The sequence below is a fragment of the Scheffersomyces spartinae genome, assembly GCF_019049425.1.
Source record: "Scheffersomyces spartinae strain ARV_011 chromosome Unknown scaffold_5, whole genome shotgun sequence".
In the NCBI taxonomy this organism is placed as follows: domain Eukaryota; kingdom Fungi; phylum Ascomycota; class Pichiomycetes; order Serinales; family Debaryomycetaceae; genus Lizanozyma; species Lizanozyma spartinae.
The window spans coordinates 362934-383155 of record NW_025065052.1 but is presented as its reverse complement, the minus strand read 5'-3'; the positions used below and the strand labels follow the sequence as shown (position 1 = coordinate 383155).

Below are 20222 nucleotides of genomic sequence, written 5' to 3'. Positions count from 1 at the left end.
GAACAGCTTCTTTATTTCAACTTCTTCTTAATCCTACTATAATATTCTCATAACTTTGTCGGGAGAAGTCGTGCACCACCTCATCGCTTCATCCCTTATCTCCCATAATATCCAAAACCAACAACACCTTATTTGTTAAAGTCTTTTGGAACACCATTGAGTACAACCATTGTTTTAATACCAACATCGATCCTGGTGTAGTATAGCAAATTTGCGTTTCTACCAGTCGTATCGTGATTCCAGTCATCAACCCACCACCAATTGGAAGTTTGGTACTCATTGGCCGTATTTGAGAAAGGGAAGCGACACTCTCTGAAACAGACTCTTAACCTATAGACTGCTGTATTTGGTTAGATTTACTTCTAGCTTTTCATACCTTATTTAATATCATCAAGAATAGGCGCTAAGACGCTGTGAAATGGTTGATTTTGCAAAGACAATATTAAGCGGATTTCATAGAAAACAACCTAATACAACTACTACTAGTTCTTCTACCATTAAGCAACAACTTCCTGACTCATATTCCTCCTCATCAAAAATGGAAGACCATCAAAATCATAATATAGACGGTGGCCAAACAGCCTCCCCACATATCTCTAATAAGTTTGTGCCTAAAGGATTTGCCCCTCATGTTGCTCCCACAACAGCCATTTCAAGCAATTCGGTAGCTTATGGTACTAATTCAATCCATGCTGACTATGATTTGCATCGACAACATTTTGAAAGACAGTTGCACCAACAAAATATCAACTATCAGCAACAACTGTCAGCGACACCTCATCAGGAACAAGAACAGTTAGCTGCTCAACTTCCTCATCATCATCAACAACAACTGCTCCTTCAACAACAACAGCAACAAGAACAAGAACAACAACAACAATGTGCTCCACAAACTTCTCAGCAAACGGCCGCTGCTCCCTTTGGCTATTCTGTAGACCAACCTCTTATTATTACGACAGATGAGACTGGCCAGAACGTTCACACGCAATCTGAAGCTTCTCAACCTAAGGGAAAACTTAAGGTTAAGATTGTTGAAGGGAAAGATATTCAGGCAACGCAACCATATGTTGTATGCACTTTTGAATCATCTGAGTTTGTTACTACTGCTCCAGGTTCCTTTGGTGGTAAGTCACTGTTGAATCATGGGTATGGTCATCATGACTCAGCTCACGGGGCTCAAGGAAGAGCAGGTGTTCCAATGAAAAATAAGCCAAGGCCCATGTATCAAAGACAAACCCTGACTCAACAATTGACAATGATGGATTCAACCAATCCCGTTTGGAATTATGACGCACTGTTTGACGTTGTAGGATCCAAGTCTGAGTTAGATGTGTCAGTGTATGATGCCGCTAGGGATGATGCATTCTTGGGCCATGTCCGTATATTTCCAACCAATAAAAAAGTGAGTGAAGAATGGTTTGAATTGAAGGCTAGAATATTGGGTGAAAGGGTTACAGGTGCTATTAAGATTTCATGGGCCTTTTCCTACGATAATTCTAAGAAGCAAATTGGTCCTGATGACTTTGAAATGTTAAGACTATTAGGTAAAGGTACTTTTGGTCAAGTTTTCCAAGTCAAGAAAGGAGATACTGGCCGTATTTATGCCATGAAGGTACTTTCAAAGAAAGTTATTGTGAAAAAAAAGGAAATTGCTCATACTATTGGTGAGAGGAATATCTTAGTTAGAACTTCAGCTGCTGGTTCTTCATTTATTGTTGGACTCAAATTCTCTTTCCAAACACCAACTGATTTATATTTGGTTACTGATTATATGTCTGGAGGTGAGTTGTTTTGGCATTTGCAAAAAGAGGGTCGTTTCACTGAAGACAGAGCCAAGTTTTACATTGCTGAATTGATTCTTGCATTGGAACATTTACATGATAATGATATTGTTTATAGAGACTTGAAGCCAGAGAACATTTTGTTAGATGCTAATGGTCACATTGCCTTGTGTGACTTTGGTTTGTCAAAAGCCAATTTGAATAATGATGGTACAACAAACACCTTTTGCGGCACAACAGAATATTTGGCTCCTGAGGTATTATTGGATGAATCTGGATACACGAAGATGGTTGATTTTTGGTCTTTAGGGGTTTTGATATTTGAAATGTGTTGCGGTTGGTCTCCATTTTATGCTAACAATACTCAACAAATGTACAAGAATATTGCATTTGGGAAGGTAAGATTCCCCAAGGAAGTTTTAAGTACTGAAGGTAGATCATTTGTCAAAGGCTTATTGAACCGGAATCCAAAACATAGACTTGGTGCTATTAATGATGCAAGGGAATTACGGGCTCATCCATTTTTCAATGACATTGATTGGACATTATTACGTAGCAAGTCAGTTCCACCACCTTTTAAACCTCATTTGACTTCAGAAACAGACACATCCAATTTTGATCCCGAATTTACATCCGAATCAACTTCTGTCATTCGGAAACAATTGGAATTGGCTTCAACTCCATTATCCCCCGGGATCCAAGCCAATTTTAAAGGATTTACATATGTCGATGATTCCACGATTGAAGACCATATGGGGAAGTCTGCACGGTACAACAAGTTCATGGGTCCTGGCTCATTTATACCCGGCAATCCCAACTTGCCTCCAGATGAAGATGTGATTGAAGATCAAATTGACGAAGAAGATGAGATGGAAATCGAAGACCAACATATGGATGATGAAGAGTTTGTGAATGGGAGATTTGAGGTATAGTCCAATTTCCACAGAATATACTAAGTTATATTGATTGCAATCGTGAAGTATTATCATGAGGTATTTTATCTATTCAATCTGTTGCCAATATTTGGTCTAACTTTTTCATTTCTACCGTCAGCTCAAACATGCTATCATATGCGTTTTGTTACTTTGCTTTGAATCCATTTTTAAACCTGCGACACTATTACAAATACAACTACAACTACAACAACACTCCATTTTCGTTTTAAAAACCGTCTAATTCTGCACTTGATTATAATCCATTTTCCGTCCTTCATTAATATAACATACACTTGTTGTATAGGGCCTCTTAGTTTTTATTAATCGTATATATATTCATCAACATACTAAGTAGCACCCAATACACCAGTCTTTTTTTGTGCGAAGTACCTGCATACAACTATCAACATTCTCCGAAAAAAATACCAAACACCAAATGTCTTCTGTTTATACCCTAAGGGTATTTCTGGAGTTAGTTTTAAGCTCAACTTTATATTCCACACTTTTAAGTAGTGTTACCTACCACATATCACAATGTCTCGATACAAGAGGAAGACTAAAGATATAAAAGGTTCTCTACCGCATTCTCAACATTCAGCTGATAGCCATGTCCCTAAACCCCAACAGGCACATCCAAACCGTGATGAACCAGGACAACAAGTCCATGATGAGGCAGATCTTATCCAGTTTCGAAGCGATGCTCTTAACAGGTTCATAAAAAACCAGGAATATATGGAGAAAGTGACCTCTGTTGCTATCAGTTGTCTGAAGATAACTCCTCCATCTATTTTCCCGGTACCTACACCACGACCAGCGAAAGGTGAAATAAATGATCAACAACAACAGCAACAATCTCAAGCTTCTGTTATTCCTGGCGGATTTACTCCTCACCAGATTACCCATTCTACTCTGGCACAAGAATTGGTCAGATCTGAACAGATATATTTTGGTGATCTTGAATGGATGAAACAAGAAAGTAGTCGAATGCTGAAAGAAATGACTCAGTTTATAGAGAGTCTCAAAGAAGTAAAAGTGGTTCTTCATGAAGGATATGAATACCAAAAGGAAGCATCTAACAGACTATATAAACTACACCAAGAACTTGCTGCGAACAGAGACACCCAAAGCTATACTCAATTACAATTAGAAGTGGATAAAGTCATGCGAGAGTATAAAGAACAATTCACCAGTAGTAAGCTTAATGAGCTTCAAGGGTTTAAGAAGTTTTCAGTTAAGATCGATGATGTGGTTGTGAATGAAGCTCCAGCAAACTATAACCCCAAACTGGTCAATACATATATTAATTTCTATGCTAATCCTGGCGATCAAGGCTTAGAAATGAATTCTGGTGTTGGAGATCCTAATGGTGGTGGAAATAGATCTCAAGGACAATTTTTTAATATGAATGGTGGACCGATTGGAGATGGAGCTGGAACTGGAGTTGGATTTAGTCCAGGTGGTGGAGGAGATCATAATGGCCCTAATGGACCATTTATTAGTGATAATAGAAGTGGTGGTGGTAATGGTGGCATTTTTGCGGGTACTCCAAATTCAATGGGATCCATGCAGAGATCACAAATCGGTGGTCCTGGTGGAAATACCGGAAGACTTCAAGAAATCCCCATAACTTCACAAATTACACCAATCAGTGGTGGTCCAGGAGGAGTTAATGTTGATAGCCACCCGCTTAATGGAGATTCTTTACCTGCTACCAATGGGATTAAAGGTAGTGAACCTTCATCGATTTCTGCAGCGTTCCCTGGAGAATTGGACGAAGAAAACAATGCCAAACATTTGGATAATGATCTTCCTACAGTTTACGACAATATGATTCAGGATGACATCAATAACTTATTTGATGCAGATAATGGTCTGGATTTAGGTAATGATGGAGTAAACGATTTAATCAATTTTGAAGACGAAGATAATAATATAATGAACGATGATGCCTTTGACCAAGACTTTCTTAGTCAGATTGATCACAGTATGGAATGATCACACATACATACACACATATATATATAACACTATATATATCAGCAATTTGTTAGTAATAGTAAGCTATTTATATACCCTTACCATAACTACTGTTCTCATTTGAATAAATGCTTAATGACCAAAGTACACGACCACATTCTTACTAAGGAAAATGAGACCGCATTGGGGTGTGCAGATCAATACCTGTCACTTTTAATGTCAGAATCCCCCTTCCACGTATATCAGCTTCAAGTATTTCTTACAGTAACAGGAAGCACCCGTACCGCATCCTGGGACCATACTATAAAGCTGTGTTGTTCACGATTGGACAGAGAGATCCCCAAAGCTCCAATAGACCGACTTTCAAACTTTACACTTCCTTGAACTCCATACAGTATCCAGATAAACCTCAAAGTAATAACCATAAAAAGTTATAACCATCGATAAGCGAAAATTTCCTTCTAATAATTATACAATATTGTTCCTCCATTGACGTACGACATAAACAGCATAATATCCTTTGTCGTTGTCTGACTTTCTTTCCAGTACCTCAGTTCAGTTCCAGTTACCGTTCCAGCTTGTTATTTTTATTTGTATGGATCCTAATCGTACCTCGGTATTGAATGCTGCTAGACAGCGAATACTACAACAGCATCAAAGGGCTAGGCTGCGTATAAGACAACAAAAGTTGAAGATCACTTTCTATGGTTATATCATAGTATTGGTCTTCTTCTTTGTGGTACAACTTACTGGCATAAGTCTTTTTACCCTGGGATTTTTGTTGAGTAGACAAGTACTGCCGATTATCTCCGAATGTGTATTACAAGATAATTCTACTATATGCTTTGAACAACCAAAGTATTCTAAAGTGGTTCTTTTGGTTATAGATGCTCTTCGATTTGATTTTACAATACCAGTGAGTGGATCAGGTGAATATTATCATAACCAGTTTCCTATTCTTCATGAAATGGCCCAAACTGATCATGGGTTGTTGCTTAAGTTTATGGCTGATCCACCTACAACTACCCTTCAAAGACTAAAAGGATTGACCACGGGTTCGCTACCAACCTTCATTGATGCCGGATCTAATTTCAATAGTGATGCTATTGATGAAGACAATTGGTTGTTACAATTGCATAGACAAAATAAAAGCATTGCATTTATGGGCGATGATACTTGGACTGCATTATTCACAGAATATATAAATCCTCAATTATGCTATCCCTATGAGTCTTTGAATGTGTGGGATTTACATACTGTTGATAATGGAGTCATTGAGCATTTGTTCCCTTTACTTGCACAAGAAAATGCCACACAATGGGACTTTTTAATTGGCCACTTTTTAGGTGTTGACCATGCTGGCCATAGATACGGTCCTAATCATTATGCAATGAGAGAAAAATTGCAACAAATGAATGATGTTATTTCTGATGCCATTTCCCAAATAGATGATGATACATTGTTGATTGTTTTTGGAGATCATGGTATGGATTCCACAGGAAATCATGGTGGTGATTCCAAAGATGAATTGGAAGCTGCTTTATTCATGTATTCTAAACAACAAAAGTTTAATAAGAAATCCAATAGCTCATATGATATTTCCAATCAGGGGAATAACTACAGAATGGTTAATCAAATTGATCTTGTTTCAACTATTTCATTATTATTAGGTTTGCCCATCCCTCATAATAACTTGGGGACTCCAATTGATGAGTTATTTACTACTGAAAATGGAGAACTAACTCAGGCATTCGTCAAAACTTTGAACCAACTTCAAACATTCAAAAGCTCAAACCCATCATTACTGGATAATTTAGATGTCAAGTATAATGCTTTAATAAGTCATATTGAACTGGAGAACGTTGAAGATTTTGAAAAGGCATACAAAGGTTATCAAGTAACATTCTTAGAAGAATGCAAATCCTTATGGGCCAAATTCGATATGGGTTTGATTTCCACCGGAATTGGAATTATGTTCCTTTCATTATTATTCATAATTACCTATTCCAGATCTATTCCCTCTATTAGAGTTCTGACAATGTCATTTGAATTCATTGGATCTGTTATTGCTATGTCCTTAGTGGGAATAGTATTAAGTTTCTCTGTTTTCATTGTACTCAGACCAGATGGATTCAACGTGAAGAAATGTCTCGCAACAGGGTTTGCATTGGGTATAATCATTGGTTTTTGGGCACCTATTATGGATCGTTTCAGTCTTGATTGGCTTGTTCATCTGGTTATTGATTTCTTTGTCTATAACTTCAATACCTTTTCTTTCTTGGGAATCGTGTTTTCTATTTTGCATTGTCTTGTATTTGCTTCCAATTCTTTTGTGGTTTGGGAAGACAAAATGATACTGTATTTCATTACCACTTTTGGAATCTGTTGCTTGATTCATTGTTTATTGGATAGACGAATTTCTACAACTCAAAGAGTCCTTGGTTCTCTGCATGCATTAACGTTTCTCATTCTTTCAAGACTTGCTTCCAATATTAATTTATGTCGTGAAGAACAAAGACCTTATTGCACACCTACATTTACAACAAATTGGTGGTCTATTATTTTGCTTCATTTAATGTCCTATTTGCTTCCCTCCACGATCAAATATTTTTACAAATTATCTAATAGCTACCATTCTGCTGGACCATTGTGGATTGGAATTGGACTCAAATTTTTGATGACTTTTAATGCTTCCTATTGGACCATTGAATATATTGAAAACAACCAAGAATCATTTGGAATTAATAAAATTGTTTGGTTGAATAGAATTTTGTTTGAAAGTGGTCTTTCAAAATCAATGAAGTTAGCAATAGCTAGACTTGTTTTATTTGTGTCTCTTATATTAGCCAATTTCAGTTGGTCCCGAGGACCACTCTGTGTTAAATTGGATTTCAAGCAACAATCCCCATCATATGTTGAAGAAACCACTGTTATAAAACATCACATTGCAAAAAATGAGTCACCTGAAGATGAAATTGTTGTCATAGAAGAGATAGAAGAGGAAGATGAAGAAGATGAAGAACAAGAACAAGAACAAGAAGAGAACTCAATTAAAAGGAAAGAAGTAGAAGTTGATGCATTAGCTCCTTCCGAAGTTGAACAATTAGTAAAAGAAGTGGAAGAAGAAGAAGAAAATTCACCTGAAGAATCGTCAGTTCCTGTTCCTTCCACAGTTAATGCTATTTTAGGATATGAAAATGTTTATGGCGCTTCATACTTTTTACTTGTGTTGAATTTTGCAGCTGGGATTCTTTTGGTAACCAAACCAATTGGTGCCATTTCACTTTGTATGCTTCTTATTCAAATTTTGTCATTATTAGAGTTATTTGACATTTTGCAATTGAAGCGTAATTTGATATCACCCATTGTTTTATGTTTATTGGGGTATCAACACTTTTTCAGTACTGGTCATCAAGCTACAATTCCTTCAATTCAATGGGAATTAGGATTTATGACAACAGAAACAATCACTTTCCCATTTACGCATTTGAATATACTTTTAAACACTTTTGGATCATTTATTATTGTTTGTCTTGTTGTTCCATTAATTACGTTGTGGAATATCCCACCCACCAATCGACCAATTACGGCTCTTGCTTACGTTATCACCAATATCACCACAATGATGACTTACCATACGTTAACAAGCATTTCTAGTTTGATTTTTGCGGCATATTTCAGAAGACATTTGATGGTATGGAAGATCTTTGCTCCAAGATTCATGATGAGTGGTCTTTTATTAATTGTTGTGGATATAGTTTTGATCTTGTTTACCCTTTGGTTTGGCACAGGACGTACGATGCTTCAAGTCAACAATATTTTTGGCTGAACTTCAGTTCTCCACTCATTTTAATCATCAAATTTATAGAGGTTTCTTGTACAATAACTCATACCACAGTAAAGGTCAATATGTCATCGTAGATTTATGTGCGCACGACCTTCTCAGATCAATATAGTGAGATCACAATTTAAGACCCAATTCAGAGTCCTATATAACTAAGCAATCATCATCTTATGATCCTAGAGAATGATACTTTTGGTTCTACTATATCTTATAGCGATACTAGTGAGCCCTGGGTATGGCTTGGCGTTTAACTCTTCGTTTACTCCCTCCCATATAAAGTATCTACAGAATGAAACCAAGGCTCTCTTTGTACATGGTTGGAATGGATATATGAAACATGGGTTCCCTCTGGATGAAGTTAGACCTCTACTGTGTGAACCATATGGACCTGATTATGATGATATCTACGACATTATAAGGAATGATGCCATGGGGAACACTACACTGATGATCTTGGATAATATTGATTCACTTATAATCTTTGAGCAATGGGATCATCTTAAATTCGCTTTGCAGTTTCTAAAAGACGAACAGCACACTCTATTTGAGAAAGACACCATAGTTCAGGTATTTGAAACCACTATAAGGGCATTGGGGGGTCTTTTATCGGCGCATTTGCTTCTATCAGATGTTGTTGATAGTCGTGGTGGTAGAGGTAGTATACCGTCAAAGTATATACCCTTAAAAGAAATAGTTGATGATTATGATGGGTTCCTATTAGAAATGGCATATGATTTGGGTCTCAAATTACTTCCAGCTTTTAAAACTCAATCTTCGATTCCTTTACCTCGTATTAATCTTTTACATGGTTTACAAGGTGTCCCCTCAGATCTTCAAGATGAAAATTGTTTAGCAGGTGCTACGTCTCCAGTGCTTGAATTCACATTGCTATCGAAACTAACAGGTGACTCCCAGTTTGAAAAGTTTTCCCAAACAACATTCTGGAAGATATGGAATGGCAAACTGGTTTTGGGTTTACTCCCCATGACAATTAATCCATTAGAAAATACCTGGAAGGATTCTGTAACGGGGATTGGAGCCTCTGGAGATTCCTTCTATGAATATGCTGCTAAGTCAGCTATCATATTCAACGACGATGCAATGTGGGACGTGTTCACGGCTTCATATAGATCATTATTGCATTTTCTGGCTGAAGGAAGATCAGGCACTGTTGGATCAGGAGGAATGATTTTCCCCAACGTTCATGTATCTGAAGGAAGTCGAGCTAATAATTATATTGATCTGTTGAGTGCATTTTGGAGTGGTCTTCAAGTATTAACAGGACAATTAAGCGATGCTATAAATACCCATCTTCTATATTTGAAGATCTGGAACACTTTTGATCTGATACCTGAAAGATGGCAACTAGTTCCAACACAAAACAGCGATGCCGATTCAGAGATCGATAAGTTAATTGCGGCAGTCTCATTAGAATGGTATCCACTTCGACCAGAATTTATTGAGTCAACTTATTACTTGTACAGAGCCACCAGAGATCCCATGTATCTACAAATTGGTGAAAGGGTTCTCAATTTGTTGCGAGATAGATATAAGGCACCATGCGGGTTTCATGGTCTTCAAGACGTCAGAACCGGAGAAAGAAATGACCGGATGGAAACGTTTGTCCTTGGAGAAACATTAAAGTACTTGTATTTATTATTTGATGTTGATAATGAGATATTCCTTCATTCTGATTTGATGAAATCGAAAAATTGGGTATTTTCGACAGAAGCACATCCACTTTGGCTTAGTGAAAGCAGCTTACTTCGATCATTTTCTTCCAGAAATAATTCCAAAACTAAAGGTGATTATCGTGTTCCTTCAAAGAAACGACTTGGTGGTATATTTGCATTTCTCAAAGGGAACTCCAAACAACTACCCTCAGATAATGCTTCGTTGTTTTATAAGAAAACACTGTTACCCAATATATCGTATACTGATATTTTAGATTTAGAGCCTTCCCTTACAAAGAAAGATGCTTTTAAAGATCGATTTTATTATTGTGAGTTAAACCCCTTTGCAAAGTATCAAGAAAATCAACGGTTCATGACTTCAGGATTTTATCATTGGCAAGGGATGTTTGCAGCTGATGCGCAATATAATGAGACGTTAATACGTCCTTCTTATTTACCTAAAGATGATAATCAGATTGAAATTACTAATTCATTTATCAATATTTACGGGTTGATTGGTGGTAATGAATATAACCAAAACTCGCTTGGCCAGTGCCCTCATCCACCCACAACTCAGCTTACAGATATATTTATGGGAGATCGGACTTTAGGACCTCTGTTGGAGATTTCCAAAGTTTCAAAGTTAAGAGATCATCATTATGTTGAAGGTGATCACATGAGACCAAACGATTTATGGGTGCCTGAAATTGGAGGAGTTAGAGCTCTATTAGAGGAACTAAGAGTTGGAACTTATGATTCTATGTTCAATTTCATTTCCAAGCAGTATATGGATGAAATATTTAATTATCCTCGCTTATCAAGACGAAAGGAGAAAGTATTGAGAGTTATACGTATAAATGGGGTTCAAGTTTCTAAAAAAGCAATAATTTGGACTCGTCCATTCAAAACCCCAGTTGTTGATCCTCAGTCTCAAACAGTTCTTTTGGACGTTAATGTTAAGAATCAAATAATTTTGGATGGTGTTGTAATAGAGAACTGGCTTTTTTGGAAGGGTGGTAATACTACTCGCATCAACTTTCCTAATTAAGATGACATTTGCTACCGGTACCGGTACCGGCCATAGCAAGCACGTGACATTTAAAAAAGTCCCCTTCTAATCTCGCACGACATCGGTCTGATTGACTCATGCATGCCAAAAAATTTATAACCGATCAAAAACTTTCAACTATTCATTCCTTCTAATCCCCGAACCAAACCTAACAAAAGAAATAAGGAGATGTTGGGTAAACTTATTTGCCGGTCCAGACTCGCTGCCGGTGTTAGAGCTTTTAGCACCGGAAGCCGTTTCTATTCCAATAAATTGGCTCCGTTGGATGCATCTCGTTTGCAGATTAACAAGACTTCAACACCTAAACACAAATTAGCCAATGACCAATTAGTTTTTGGTAAGACATTTACTGATCACATGTTGGAGATTGAATGGGATGCTCAAAGTGGTTGGGGTGTTCCAAAGATCTCTCCTTATCATAATTTATCATTAGATCCATCATGTGCTGTCTTTCATTATGCCTTTGAGTTATTTGAAGGTATGAAGGCTTACAAGGATGCCAATGGTAATGTCAGAACCTTTAGGGGTGATAAGAACATGGAAAGGATGAACAAATCAGCTGAAAGAATTGCACTTCCAACCTTTGATGGTGAAGAATTAATTAAATTAATTGATAAACTCGTTCTTTTGGATAAAGACTTTGTACCTGAAGGTGCGGGATATTCCTTGTATTTAAGACCTACAATGATTGGTACTCAAGCCTCTTTAGGTGTAGGAATTCCTTCTAAGGCATTACTTTATGTTATTGCATCACCTGTTGGTCCTTACTATCCTACTGGATTCAAGCCTGTTTCCTTGGAAGCTACTGATTATGCTGTTAGAGCTTGGCCCGGAGGTGTTGGTAACAGAAAGTTGGGTGCGAACTATGCTCCATGTATCAAGCCACAATTAGAAGCTGCTTCTAGAGGGTATCACCAAAACTTGTGGTTATTTGGCGAAGAAGGTAATGTTACTGAAGTTGGTACTATGAATGCATTCTTCATTTTCAAAGATCTTATAACTGGTAAGAAGGAATTAGTCACCGCACCTTTGGACGGTACTATTTTGGAAGGTGTGACCAGAGACTCTATATTAGAATTGGCTAGAACCAGATTACCAGCTGAAGAATGGGAAGTTTCTGAAAGATACTGTACCATACATGAAATCATTGAGAAGGCAACTAAAGGTGCACTTGTTGAAGCATTTGGTGCTGGTACTGCAGCAGTTGTGTCACCCATTGGTAACATTGGTTATCAAGGGAAAGATATTGCCATCCCATTGGCTAGAGGTAATTCTGGTGAATACACTGCAAAGTTTGCTGATTGGATTAGAGAAATTCAATATGGTGAAGAGGAATTCCAAGGTTGGTCAAGAGTATGCCAATAATAATTAATAGAGAGAATAGAGGCAGTAGTATAATATAGATAAACAATAATAATGATATTTATTGGATTCTTTCTATATCAGGTAAACCTTTAATTTCCTTTAGAATGTAATCTCTTTCATCGATCATTGTGGGGTCGTTAGTGGAGTCCAATTGGAAGTCATCAAAAAAGGCTATGAAGTTTTCTTTATTTTTAATCAAGATATCCAAAATCCCTTGACATTTCTTTGGTTTAGCAATGAAGAATTTGAAGATATGAAATGCTTCAATCTGTAAATTTTTCAGCTTATCACTCAAAAGGATCATAATTAATTTCAAATTATTTGTATCGTCAAAATATGCATTTAAAAATGTTTGATTGCGTCGTTCAAGGACTAATTCTGATAAAAGTTTAACACTTTGACGTTTGGTAACATAGTTATTTGATTGTACCAATTGATTGATCCGTTTCGTAAATTCACTATAATAAGCACCCAAGAATTCACTGGCTATTTTCTTATGAAGAGTTAAAACATCATGTAATGTGGTAAAGGCATCAGTAGCGATTTCAAACACGGGGATTTGAACATAATCAAAGAATTTCCAGAATAATGGATTGTAAATAACAAAATGCAACATCTGTTCATATTTAATACAATCTCTAAGAATTTGACCACAAATCAAACCAGTCTCTTTGGTTTCTGCTCCTCTCATCAACACTATAAGGATCTCTGGATTGAGCAAAAGATAATCAACAGTGGGAGACTTGCTCCCTATTTGTCGTCGTAACAATGTCAGGAATATAATGGATACGTCCTTCCGAGAATCAAAGTCTAGTTTCCTCAAAACAACAATCAAATGTAAGAGACAATCGGATGAGTATATTTCTTGAGCCAACACACTGATTTGGTCTGGTTGAGGATCGGTCTCGTCATCACCATGTAATACAACTTTCACTTGTTTGATGTATCGAGCACATTCATCTTGGTATTTCTTGGTGCTATCGGAGATAACTGATGCTGCTGGGTTGTAGGAGCCGTCTAATTTTTGGAGCTGTTCATTGAGAGCTCGCACAAGTTCATGCGGATTCTTGGGGTTCCGCTTGAATAGAAAAGTCATTGTAAGGGATCAATAAAACTTGAATGGACACGATATGGATATGATATGATATGATATGGATATGGATATGATATGATATGATATGATATGATATGATATGATATGGACACGAATTGATATGAATTGATATGATACCCTTCTGTGACACTACTGATCCAATACTAATACTCGTTATAAAGACTCTGATGGAAACGTATATGCATACGTATATGAAAACTAAAGTATACGAGTATTATAAAGTGGTGGATGGCGCTGGTAGTGGGCACTTTTCAGTAAGCTGTTTCACTCTGTACACTCAATCAGCGGTTGGACTTAGAGTATTCGAATAGATACACTTTCAGATGCAATTCAAATTTAGTTCAGATGCAATTCTGATTCAAAACAGGTTACAACCCCACTAGATATAAACCCCCGGTGCTTACTAGTTCGAATTCTCGTGGCTTCACTCGTCACCCTTAAGCCTGGTTTGTAGATACCAAGTAGAAAACACAAACGATCAAATGTATCCATCACAAATTGTTTGGTCTGAGTTTTTCGCACTGTTTTGTGTGCGCTGTGCGAATCCAGTCGGTGGGAATTGTAGTCCGCAGTCCGCACTGACCTCAGTACCGAAAGTACTCTTAGTGCCAGAGCCATTACATTCAACATAGAAACATAGACAAATTCCCTTCAAGCTTCTTTGCCAGCCGTATTAATAATAACGCAAATTCCTTTATATTAATATTATGATAAAAATATTGTCCTATTGCGTTAATTGAATTGCTCACTCACTCACTCAATTTATTGCCTTCTTTCATTCCATCGTTCATTTTATCGATATATATGTCTTATATCTCCGTTTGGAAACCCATATCGGTCAACCAAAGCAACAGACCTGTCCTAGAAACCGATGAACACGATATATATGTCCGAGATGGTGTAGGGATATATCAGGGTAAATCCAAGATCTTAGAACGTCAAGATGGTAGGATCTATTTAACCAACAGACGCATAATCTATTTTGATAATAAGGTCAATAGCAACAGTTGCTGTGTTTATCTCACAGAAATATCTCATGGTGAACCTATAGGACGATTTCTTCGATCATCTCCTAAAGTAAAGTTGTATTTGAGAAAGGGCACAATTGAGTCAAGCAATAATAACAATAATAATAATAATATTAGTAATAATATTAATAACGACAATAATAACGTTTCAACATCTTCTCCATCTCCTCCTCCTCCATTATCTTCAACTTCCTCCTTATCTTCACTAACTTTAAAGCCAACTAAAGTCACTTGGACTTGCCAAATATGTTCCTACAATAACGCTGATTATTTCACCGGTAGTCAATTGGATACTGGTGCTGTTAAACTTAAATGTGCTTCCTGTGGTATCCCTCCATCTATTCCTTATATTAGACGGTTCTTGGTTGCTCCTACTCAGACGTCTAATGCTGACCAAGTTACAGATAGACAACCCTCTTTAGAAGTTAACTCCAGTGGTAGTAGTTCTAACCTTAAGTCGTCTAAGAACACCATTGAATGTCCTCGATGTACATTTATTAATCATTCCTCGCTTACCACTTGTGAAATCTGTGGGAGTTATTTACTACAAACTGCGTCTTTGGAATTGAAAACAAATTCCATAGTTGCACCATCGTCATCATCACAAACAGCTAGTGTTGATATTGAACTCGAAGATGGCATTGAAGCGTATACTAATAACAAAGCTTATATTAAGGTTAGTTTCCGTAAAGGTGGAGGGGAAATCGAGTTCAATAACCTTGTTAACACTGCTATTGAGGACATCAAATGGGATGAATTGACTAAAAGAGGTGGTGTGAATGAGAATGCTGTGAAATTGAATCAACAACAGAAACCTCTTGTTAGCACCGGGAAAGCAGTAAGAGCTGGAATCAGTGGATTAGAGGTGAAAAATGAATTGACTAGGAAAACCAATGAAATAGTTTTACAAGATTCACTTTATGATTTGGATTTATTGATGTTCAAGTTTGAAGATATCATGAAGATTTCTGAATCATTTAAACCATTACTTAAACAGAATTCGCTGGTGATTACTAATCGAAGATTTAGTACTAATAGTATTATACCCGAATTGAACACAAGTAAGAAATCGAATATCTTCCATCAAGAACTTTCACGACATTTAAGTGAATATTTAGATAGCTATGAATTGGTTAAACAAACTTCAATGATTACCACCCAAGATTTGTTTGCGAATTACAATAGATATTTAACCATGAGTCAAGGGTTTGGAACAGAGTTGATAAGCGCTTTGGATTTCAATAAGGCTATCTCAATGTTTGATACTCTTCATCTTCCAATCATGGTCAAGAAATATGAACGATCTGGCTTGCTTGTTGTTGTGAGACGGTCCGAGGGCTTACACGATAACTTCATTGCCTTAGTGCGTAAGTTTCTCGCTCTACACCAACAACTGCTAGCATCCAACTTTATCGAGGAGGAGATAGCAGACGAAGAAGAGGAGTTAAGAGGAGGAACATCTGTCATCAAACATGCTCGTGGATGTAATATTAAAGAGATTAGTGAAGAGTTTAGCTGGTCTTACAACATCACTATTGAAGAAATGGAACGATGCATACAAAGTGGAACGGTGATAGTGGATCAACATATTTCCGGGACATTTTATTTTGTTAATGATATATGGTGAAGAGATACCACAATGCGCATGAAACGGCTTACAACCGTCATATTTCACATTGCATAGAATCATTCAGACCTTATATTATGTAAGATTCCGCAAAATGATTGGCCGGCCGGCCGTTGGACGCCGCAATACACGGCGAGAATTGAGAACTGTAGTACGAAAATGCTTTTTTCTTAATTGGGGCCGTGGATGGTGTGTCGCAAAAGTTATCAGTTAAACAGCACCTGGCTCATATCAGATAGCAATTGTGTTATTGAATACGAAGCATGCGTATATTTGTAGTATTGTTGACTGACGATAACAATCCAATACTACCAGGGTTTATAGTAAGGTAAGGTTTTCAATGTAGGGAGCTGGCAGTCCCGTATCCCATACACCATGCGCTTATCAGTGTTATATGCACACGATTTCTAAAGTGACAGGACCGGGTTCTGTGTACTATTTGACGGATAAGGTTCAGGTACAGGATAGGGCCAGAGAATATAAGATGAGGTGTGGTGGGTTTCATAGGCTAATTAATTTTTGCTTCTTTGGGGTTGGTACCGATAAGGAGGGTTTCAGCCATTCATTTGAGGTTACCCATATTTCTCCTTAACCAACTATCTTTGGAGATTGTAGTTTCAAACACCACAAAGTCAGAGTGACCTAGAGCAAGTTTCTTAACCCATAATCTGACATGAACCCTACACAGTAACTATTCTCAGGTCTATTAAATCTCACGGCTAGTTAAACTCAGATATACATTGCTACGTTAACCTTACGTTAATTATCAAGTATATTATTTAGAATCTACGGAAATCAGCCACTAGTTGGGCCCTGTATCGAGTTACAATCCCGAGGTGCACAGGTTTTAGAAGTCCTTGGTGACACAAATCAGTCAGTCTTCTACAGGAAACCGTTTACATGATAAGAATTCCTCACTCTCACAATAAGGCATTTCATGCACATGAGGTTTTCAAAATTCTATTTAGAGAGGTTATTAATTGACGTAAGTAGTTTAATAAAAAGTGGACGGGTTTGCATACGGTACCCCATATCTACTTTGATAAGCTCCTTGACACGAAGATGTAAAACCTGAGAAGAAATGATCTTTACAGAACACAAATATAAATACTCTAGTTTATGCCCACTAAATTGCAATTGGTATATCCTACTTTATTATTATACTCAATTGCAAAGTATATTTCATATAGTATCATATCATGGTTTCAGCAATTAATGTCCCATTACCACAAGGTGCTGGTTACGCTGTGGTTGTTGGGTTAGGTGCTGTCTTCGCGGTGGGGATGGTTTTCACCACCTATGTTTTAAGAAGATATCAAAGAGAAGTTATCACTGCTGAAGAATTCGCTACTGCTGGTAGATCTGTTAAAACTGGGTTGATTTCAGCGGCTGTGGTTTCTTCTTGGACTTGGGCTGCAACTTTATTAACCTCAACTACTCAAACTTATAATAATGGTATTAGTGGGGCATTCTATTATGCAGCAGGTGCCACTTGCCAAATTGTCTTGTTTGCTTGTTTAGCTATTAAGGGTAAAGAACGAGCTCCCGGTGCCCATACTTATCTTGAAATTGTCAAGTGTAGATACGGGAAAACCACTCATATTGTTTATGTTACTTGGGGTTTAATCACCAATATCTTGGTCACGGCTATGCTTTTAACGGGTGGTTCTGCAGTTGTTAGTGATTTAACAGGAATGCACACTGTTGCTGCTTGTTTATTGTTACCTTTGGGTGTTGTTATCTATACCTTATTTGGAGGTATTAAGGCCACATTTTTAACAGATTATGCTCATACTGTGGTCATAATAGTAATCTTGATGATATTTGGATTCTTGACTTGGGCTACAAGTAGTGTATTGGGCTCTCCAGGCCAAGTTTGGGAAATTGTTACTAAGTTGGCTGAAACTCAACCTCGTGAAGGTAATGCTGGTGGTTCTTACTTGACTATGCATTCCAGATCTGGTGGTATTTTCTTTGTCATTAACATTGTTGGTAACTTTGGAACTGTGTTTTTGGATAATGGTTATTTCAATAAGGCATTTGCCGCTGATCCAGCTGCTGCTTTACCTGGTTATGTTCTTGGTGGATTGGCGTGGTTTGCCATTCCTGCTTTCTGCTCCACTACTTTGGGTCTCGCTGCTTTGGCTTTGGAAGGTACTCCTTCTTGGCCAACTTACCCAAACAGATTAAGTGCTCAAGAAGTTTCTGCTGGGTTGGTGTTACCAAATGCTGCAGTGGCTCTTTTGGGTACAGGTGGTGCTGTTTGTTCACTTTTGTTAATCTTCATGGCTGTCACCTCTGCCATGTCGGCTGAATTAATTGCTGTTTCCACTGTCTATACTTACGATATTTATCGTACCTACATCAACCCTAAAGCTTCTGGTAAGAAATTGATTTACATGTCCCACATGTCTGTCATCATTTTTGCCTATGTTATGGCTGGATTTGCTATTGGATTATACTATGCTGGTATTTCCATGGGATATTTATACGAATTAATGGGTATTATTATTGGTGGTGCTGTATTGCCTTCTGCCTTAACTCTTTTGTCTAAGAGACAAAACAACATGGCAGCTAACTTGACTCCACCCATTTCTACTGGGTTGGCAATTATGGGTTGGTTGATTTGTACCAAGAAGAAAGCCGGAGTAATCAATGTTGATACCACTTTCCTTGATGATCCAATGTTAACTGGTAATGTTATTGCCTTATGTACACCATTGATCTTGGTTCCTGTGTTTACCTTTGCTTTTGGTCAACAAAATTTCAATTGGGAAATCTTAAAGTCCATCAAGAGAGTTGACGAAGAAGAAGAACTCGAAATTGCCGAAGAAGCTGAAAATAAAATCGACGTTATTTTATCAGGCGAAAAGCAGCATGAGGACGTTGAGGCCAACTTTATTTCTCCAGTAAAATCTCAAACATCTGCTGCTGCATTTGAAATAGCCCAAACTCAACAAGAAAAGTTGATTGTGGAGGAGGCTCACTTACGTAAATCATTTAAGTTTGCTTGTTATATTTGTGTCGGGTTGACTCTTTGTCTTGTTATCTTATGGCCTATGCCAATGTATGGATCCAAATATGTGTTCTCTAAACAGTTCTTCACTGGTTGGGTCACTGTTTTGTTCATCTGGTTATGGTTTTCTGCATTTATGGTGATTATCTATCCTGTCTATGAAAGTCGTGATGGTATCCGTACTACCTTCAGAGGTATGTATTGGGATTTGACTGGCCAAACTCACAAGTTGAGAGAATGGCAAAACATGCATCCAGAAAAGTTACACAGTGTTGTCTCACAAGTGAACAACCAATTACTCGAGGAAGCCCAAGCTGCTGATGGCAAGTCTGTCTTAGGTGAAAGTGTTGATGAGAAGAAATAATTCGTTTTCATTTTATAAGTGTGATTATCGTGAATATTATTAATGTATGTTAGTTTAGTTTAGTATGGGGTAACTTCAGTAGTAGTGAACGGCTGTGAAAATATCTTGAAAAGAGAGGTGACTCTAAACTCAATTGAATCTGCAAATTAATCTAGACCCACATAACTTTAGTCGATTATTGGACTTATTGTAGTGACAACTATTCTCGGTTGCAACTACACCGAACGGATTTAATGTAAGTACCATTGAGGTGATAACTATACCGCGCTACCACATCAATAACGTTTCTTGCATCGGTTTTTTTTGTATCACTGATAAGCCCGATGGGGATTATCAGGAATATTGAGTTGTGCAGGTTGAAATTGATTATTTTACCTGTGTTATCTGGATTGCGGCACTTCAAAACGAATTGGTACTTGCACGACATCA

At 37.4% G+C, this 20222-nt stretch overlaps 8 protein-coding genes across 8 annotated transcripts; 7 read left to right on the top strand and 1 right to left on the bottom strand.

Annotated features, from left to right (window-relative positions):
- Window positions 1–538: 538 nt before the first annotated feature.
- On the top strand, window positions 539–2713 carry SCH9 (serine/threonine protein kinase; the record flags this gene model as incomplete). Its single annotated transcript, XM_043194793.1, has 1 exon — window positions 539–2713. The coding sequence occupies one exon, from the start codon at window positions 539–541 to the stop codon at window positions 2711–2713; it is 2175 nt and encodes a 724-aa protein (XP_043050544.1).
- A 537-nt stretch (window positions 2714–3250) lies between these two features.
- KQ657_004108 (uncharacterized protein) lies at window positions 3251–4711 on the top strand (the record flags this gene model as incomplete). Its single annotated transcript, XM_043194792.1, has 1 exon — window positions 3251–4711. One exon carries the CDS (start codon window positions 3251–3253, stop codon window positions 4709–4711), a length of 1461 nt encoding a protein of 486 aa, XP_043050543.1.
- A 117-nt stretch (window positions 4712–4828) lies between these two features.
- On the top strand, window positions 4829–8522 carry GPI13 (mannose-ethanolamine phosphotransferase; the record flags this gene model as incomplete). Its single annotated transcript, XM_043194791.1, has 2 exons — window positions 4829–4837; window positions 5553–8522. The coding sequence occupies 2 exons, from the start codon at window positions 4829–4831 to the stop codon at window positions 8520–8522; spliced, it is 2979 nt and encodes a 992-aa protein (XP_043050542.1).
- Window positions 8523–8707: 185 nt separating this feature from the next.
- Window positions 8708–11258, top strand: KQ657_004106 (alpha-1,2-mannosidase MNL1; the record flags this gene model as incomplete). The annotated part of the gene is made up of 2 exons (XM_043194790.1): window positions 8708–8732; window positions 8761–11258. 2 exons carry the CDS (start codon window positions 8708–8710, stop codon window positions 11256–11258), a joined length of 2523 nt encoding a protein of 840 aa, XP_043050541.1.
- A 189-nt stretch (window positions 11259–11447) lies between these two features.
- BAT21 (branched-chain-amino-acid transaminase) lies at window positions 11448–12644 on the top strand (the record flags this gene model as incomplete). The annotated part of the gene is made up of 1 exon (XM_043194789.1): window positions 11448–12644. The coding sequence occupies one exon, from the start codon at window positions 11448–11450 to the stop codon at window positions 12642–12644; it is 1197 nt and encodes a 398-aa protein (XP_043050540.1).
- A 58-nt stretch (window positions 12645–12702) lies between these two features.
- On the bottom strand, window positions 12703–14549 carry HYM1 (Hym1p; the record flags this gene model as incomplete). The annotated part of the gene is made up of 3 exons (XM_043194788.1): window positions 12703–13722; window positions 13946–13956; window positions 14516–14549. The coding sequence occupies 3 exons, from the start codon at window positions 14547–14549 to the stop codon at window positions 12703–12705; spliced, it is 1065 nt and encodes a 354-aa protein (XP_043050539.1).
- Window positions 14550–14562: 13 nt separating this feature from the next.
- VPS36 (ESCRT-II subunit protein) lies at window positions 14563–16413 on the top strand (the record flags this gene model as incomplete). The annotated part of the gene is made up of 1 exon (XM_043194787.1): window positions 14563–16413. The coding sequence occupies one exon, from the start codon at window positions 14563–14565 to the stop codon at window positions 16411–16413; it is 1851 nt and encodes a 616-aa protein (XP_043050538.1).
- Window positions 16414–17612: 1199 nt separating this feature from the next.
- Window positions 17613–19793, top strand: DUR3 (Dur3p; the record flags this gene model as incomplete). Its single annotated transcript, XM_043194786.1, has 1 exon — window positions 17613–19793. One exon carries the CDS (start codon window positions 17613–17615, stop codon window positions 19791–19793), a length of 2181 nt encoding a protein of 726 aa, XP_043050537.1.
- Window positions 19794–20222: the final 429 nt, after the last annotated feature.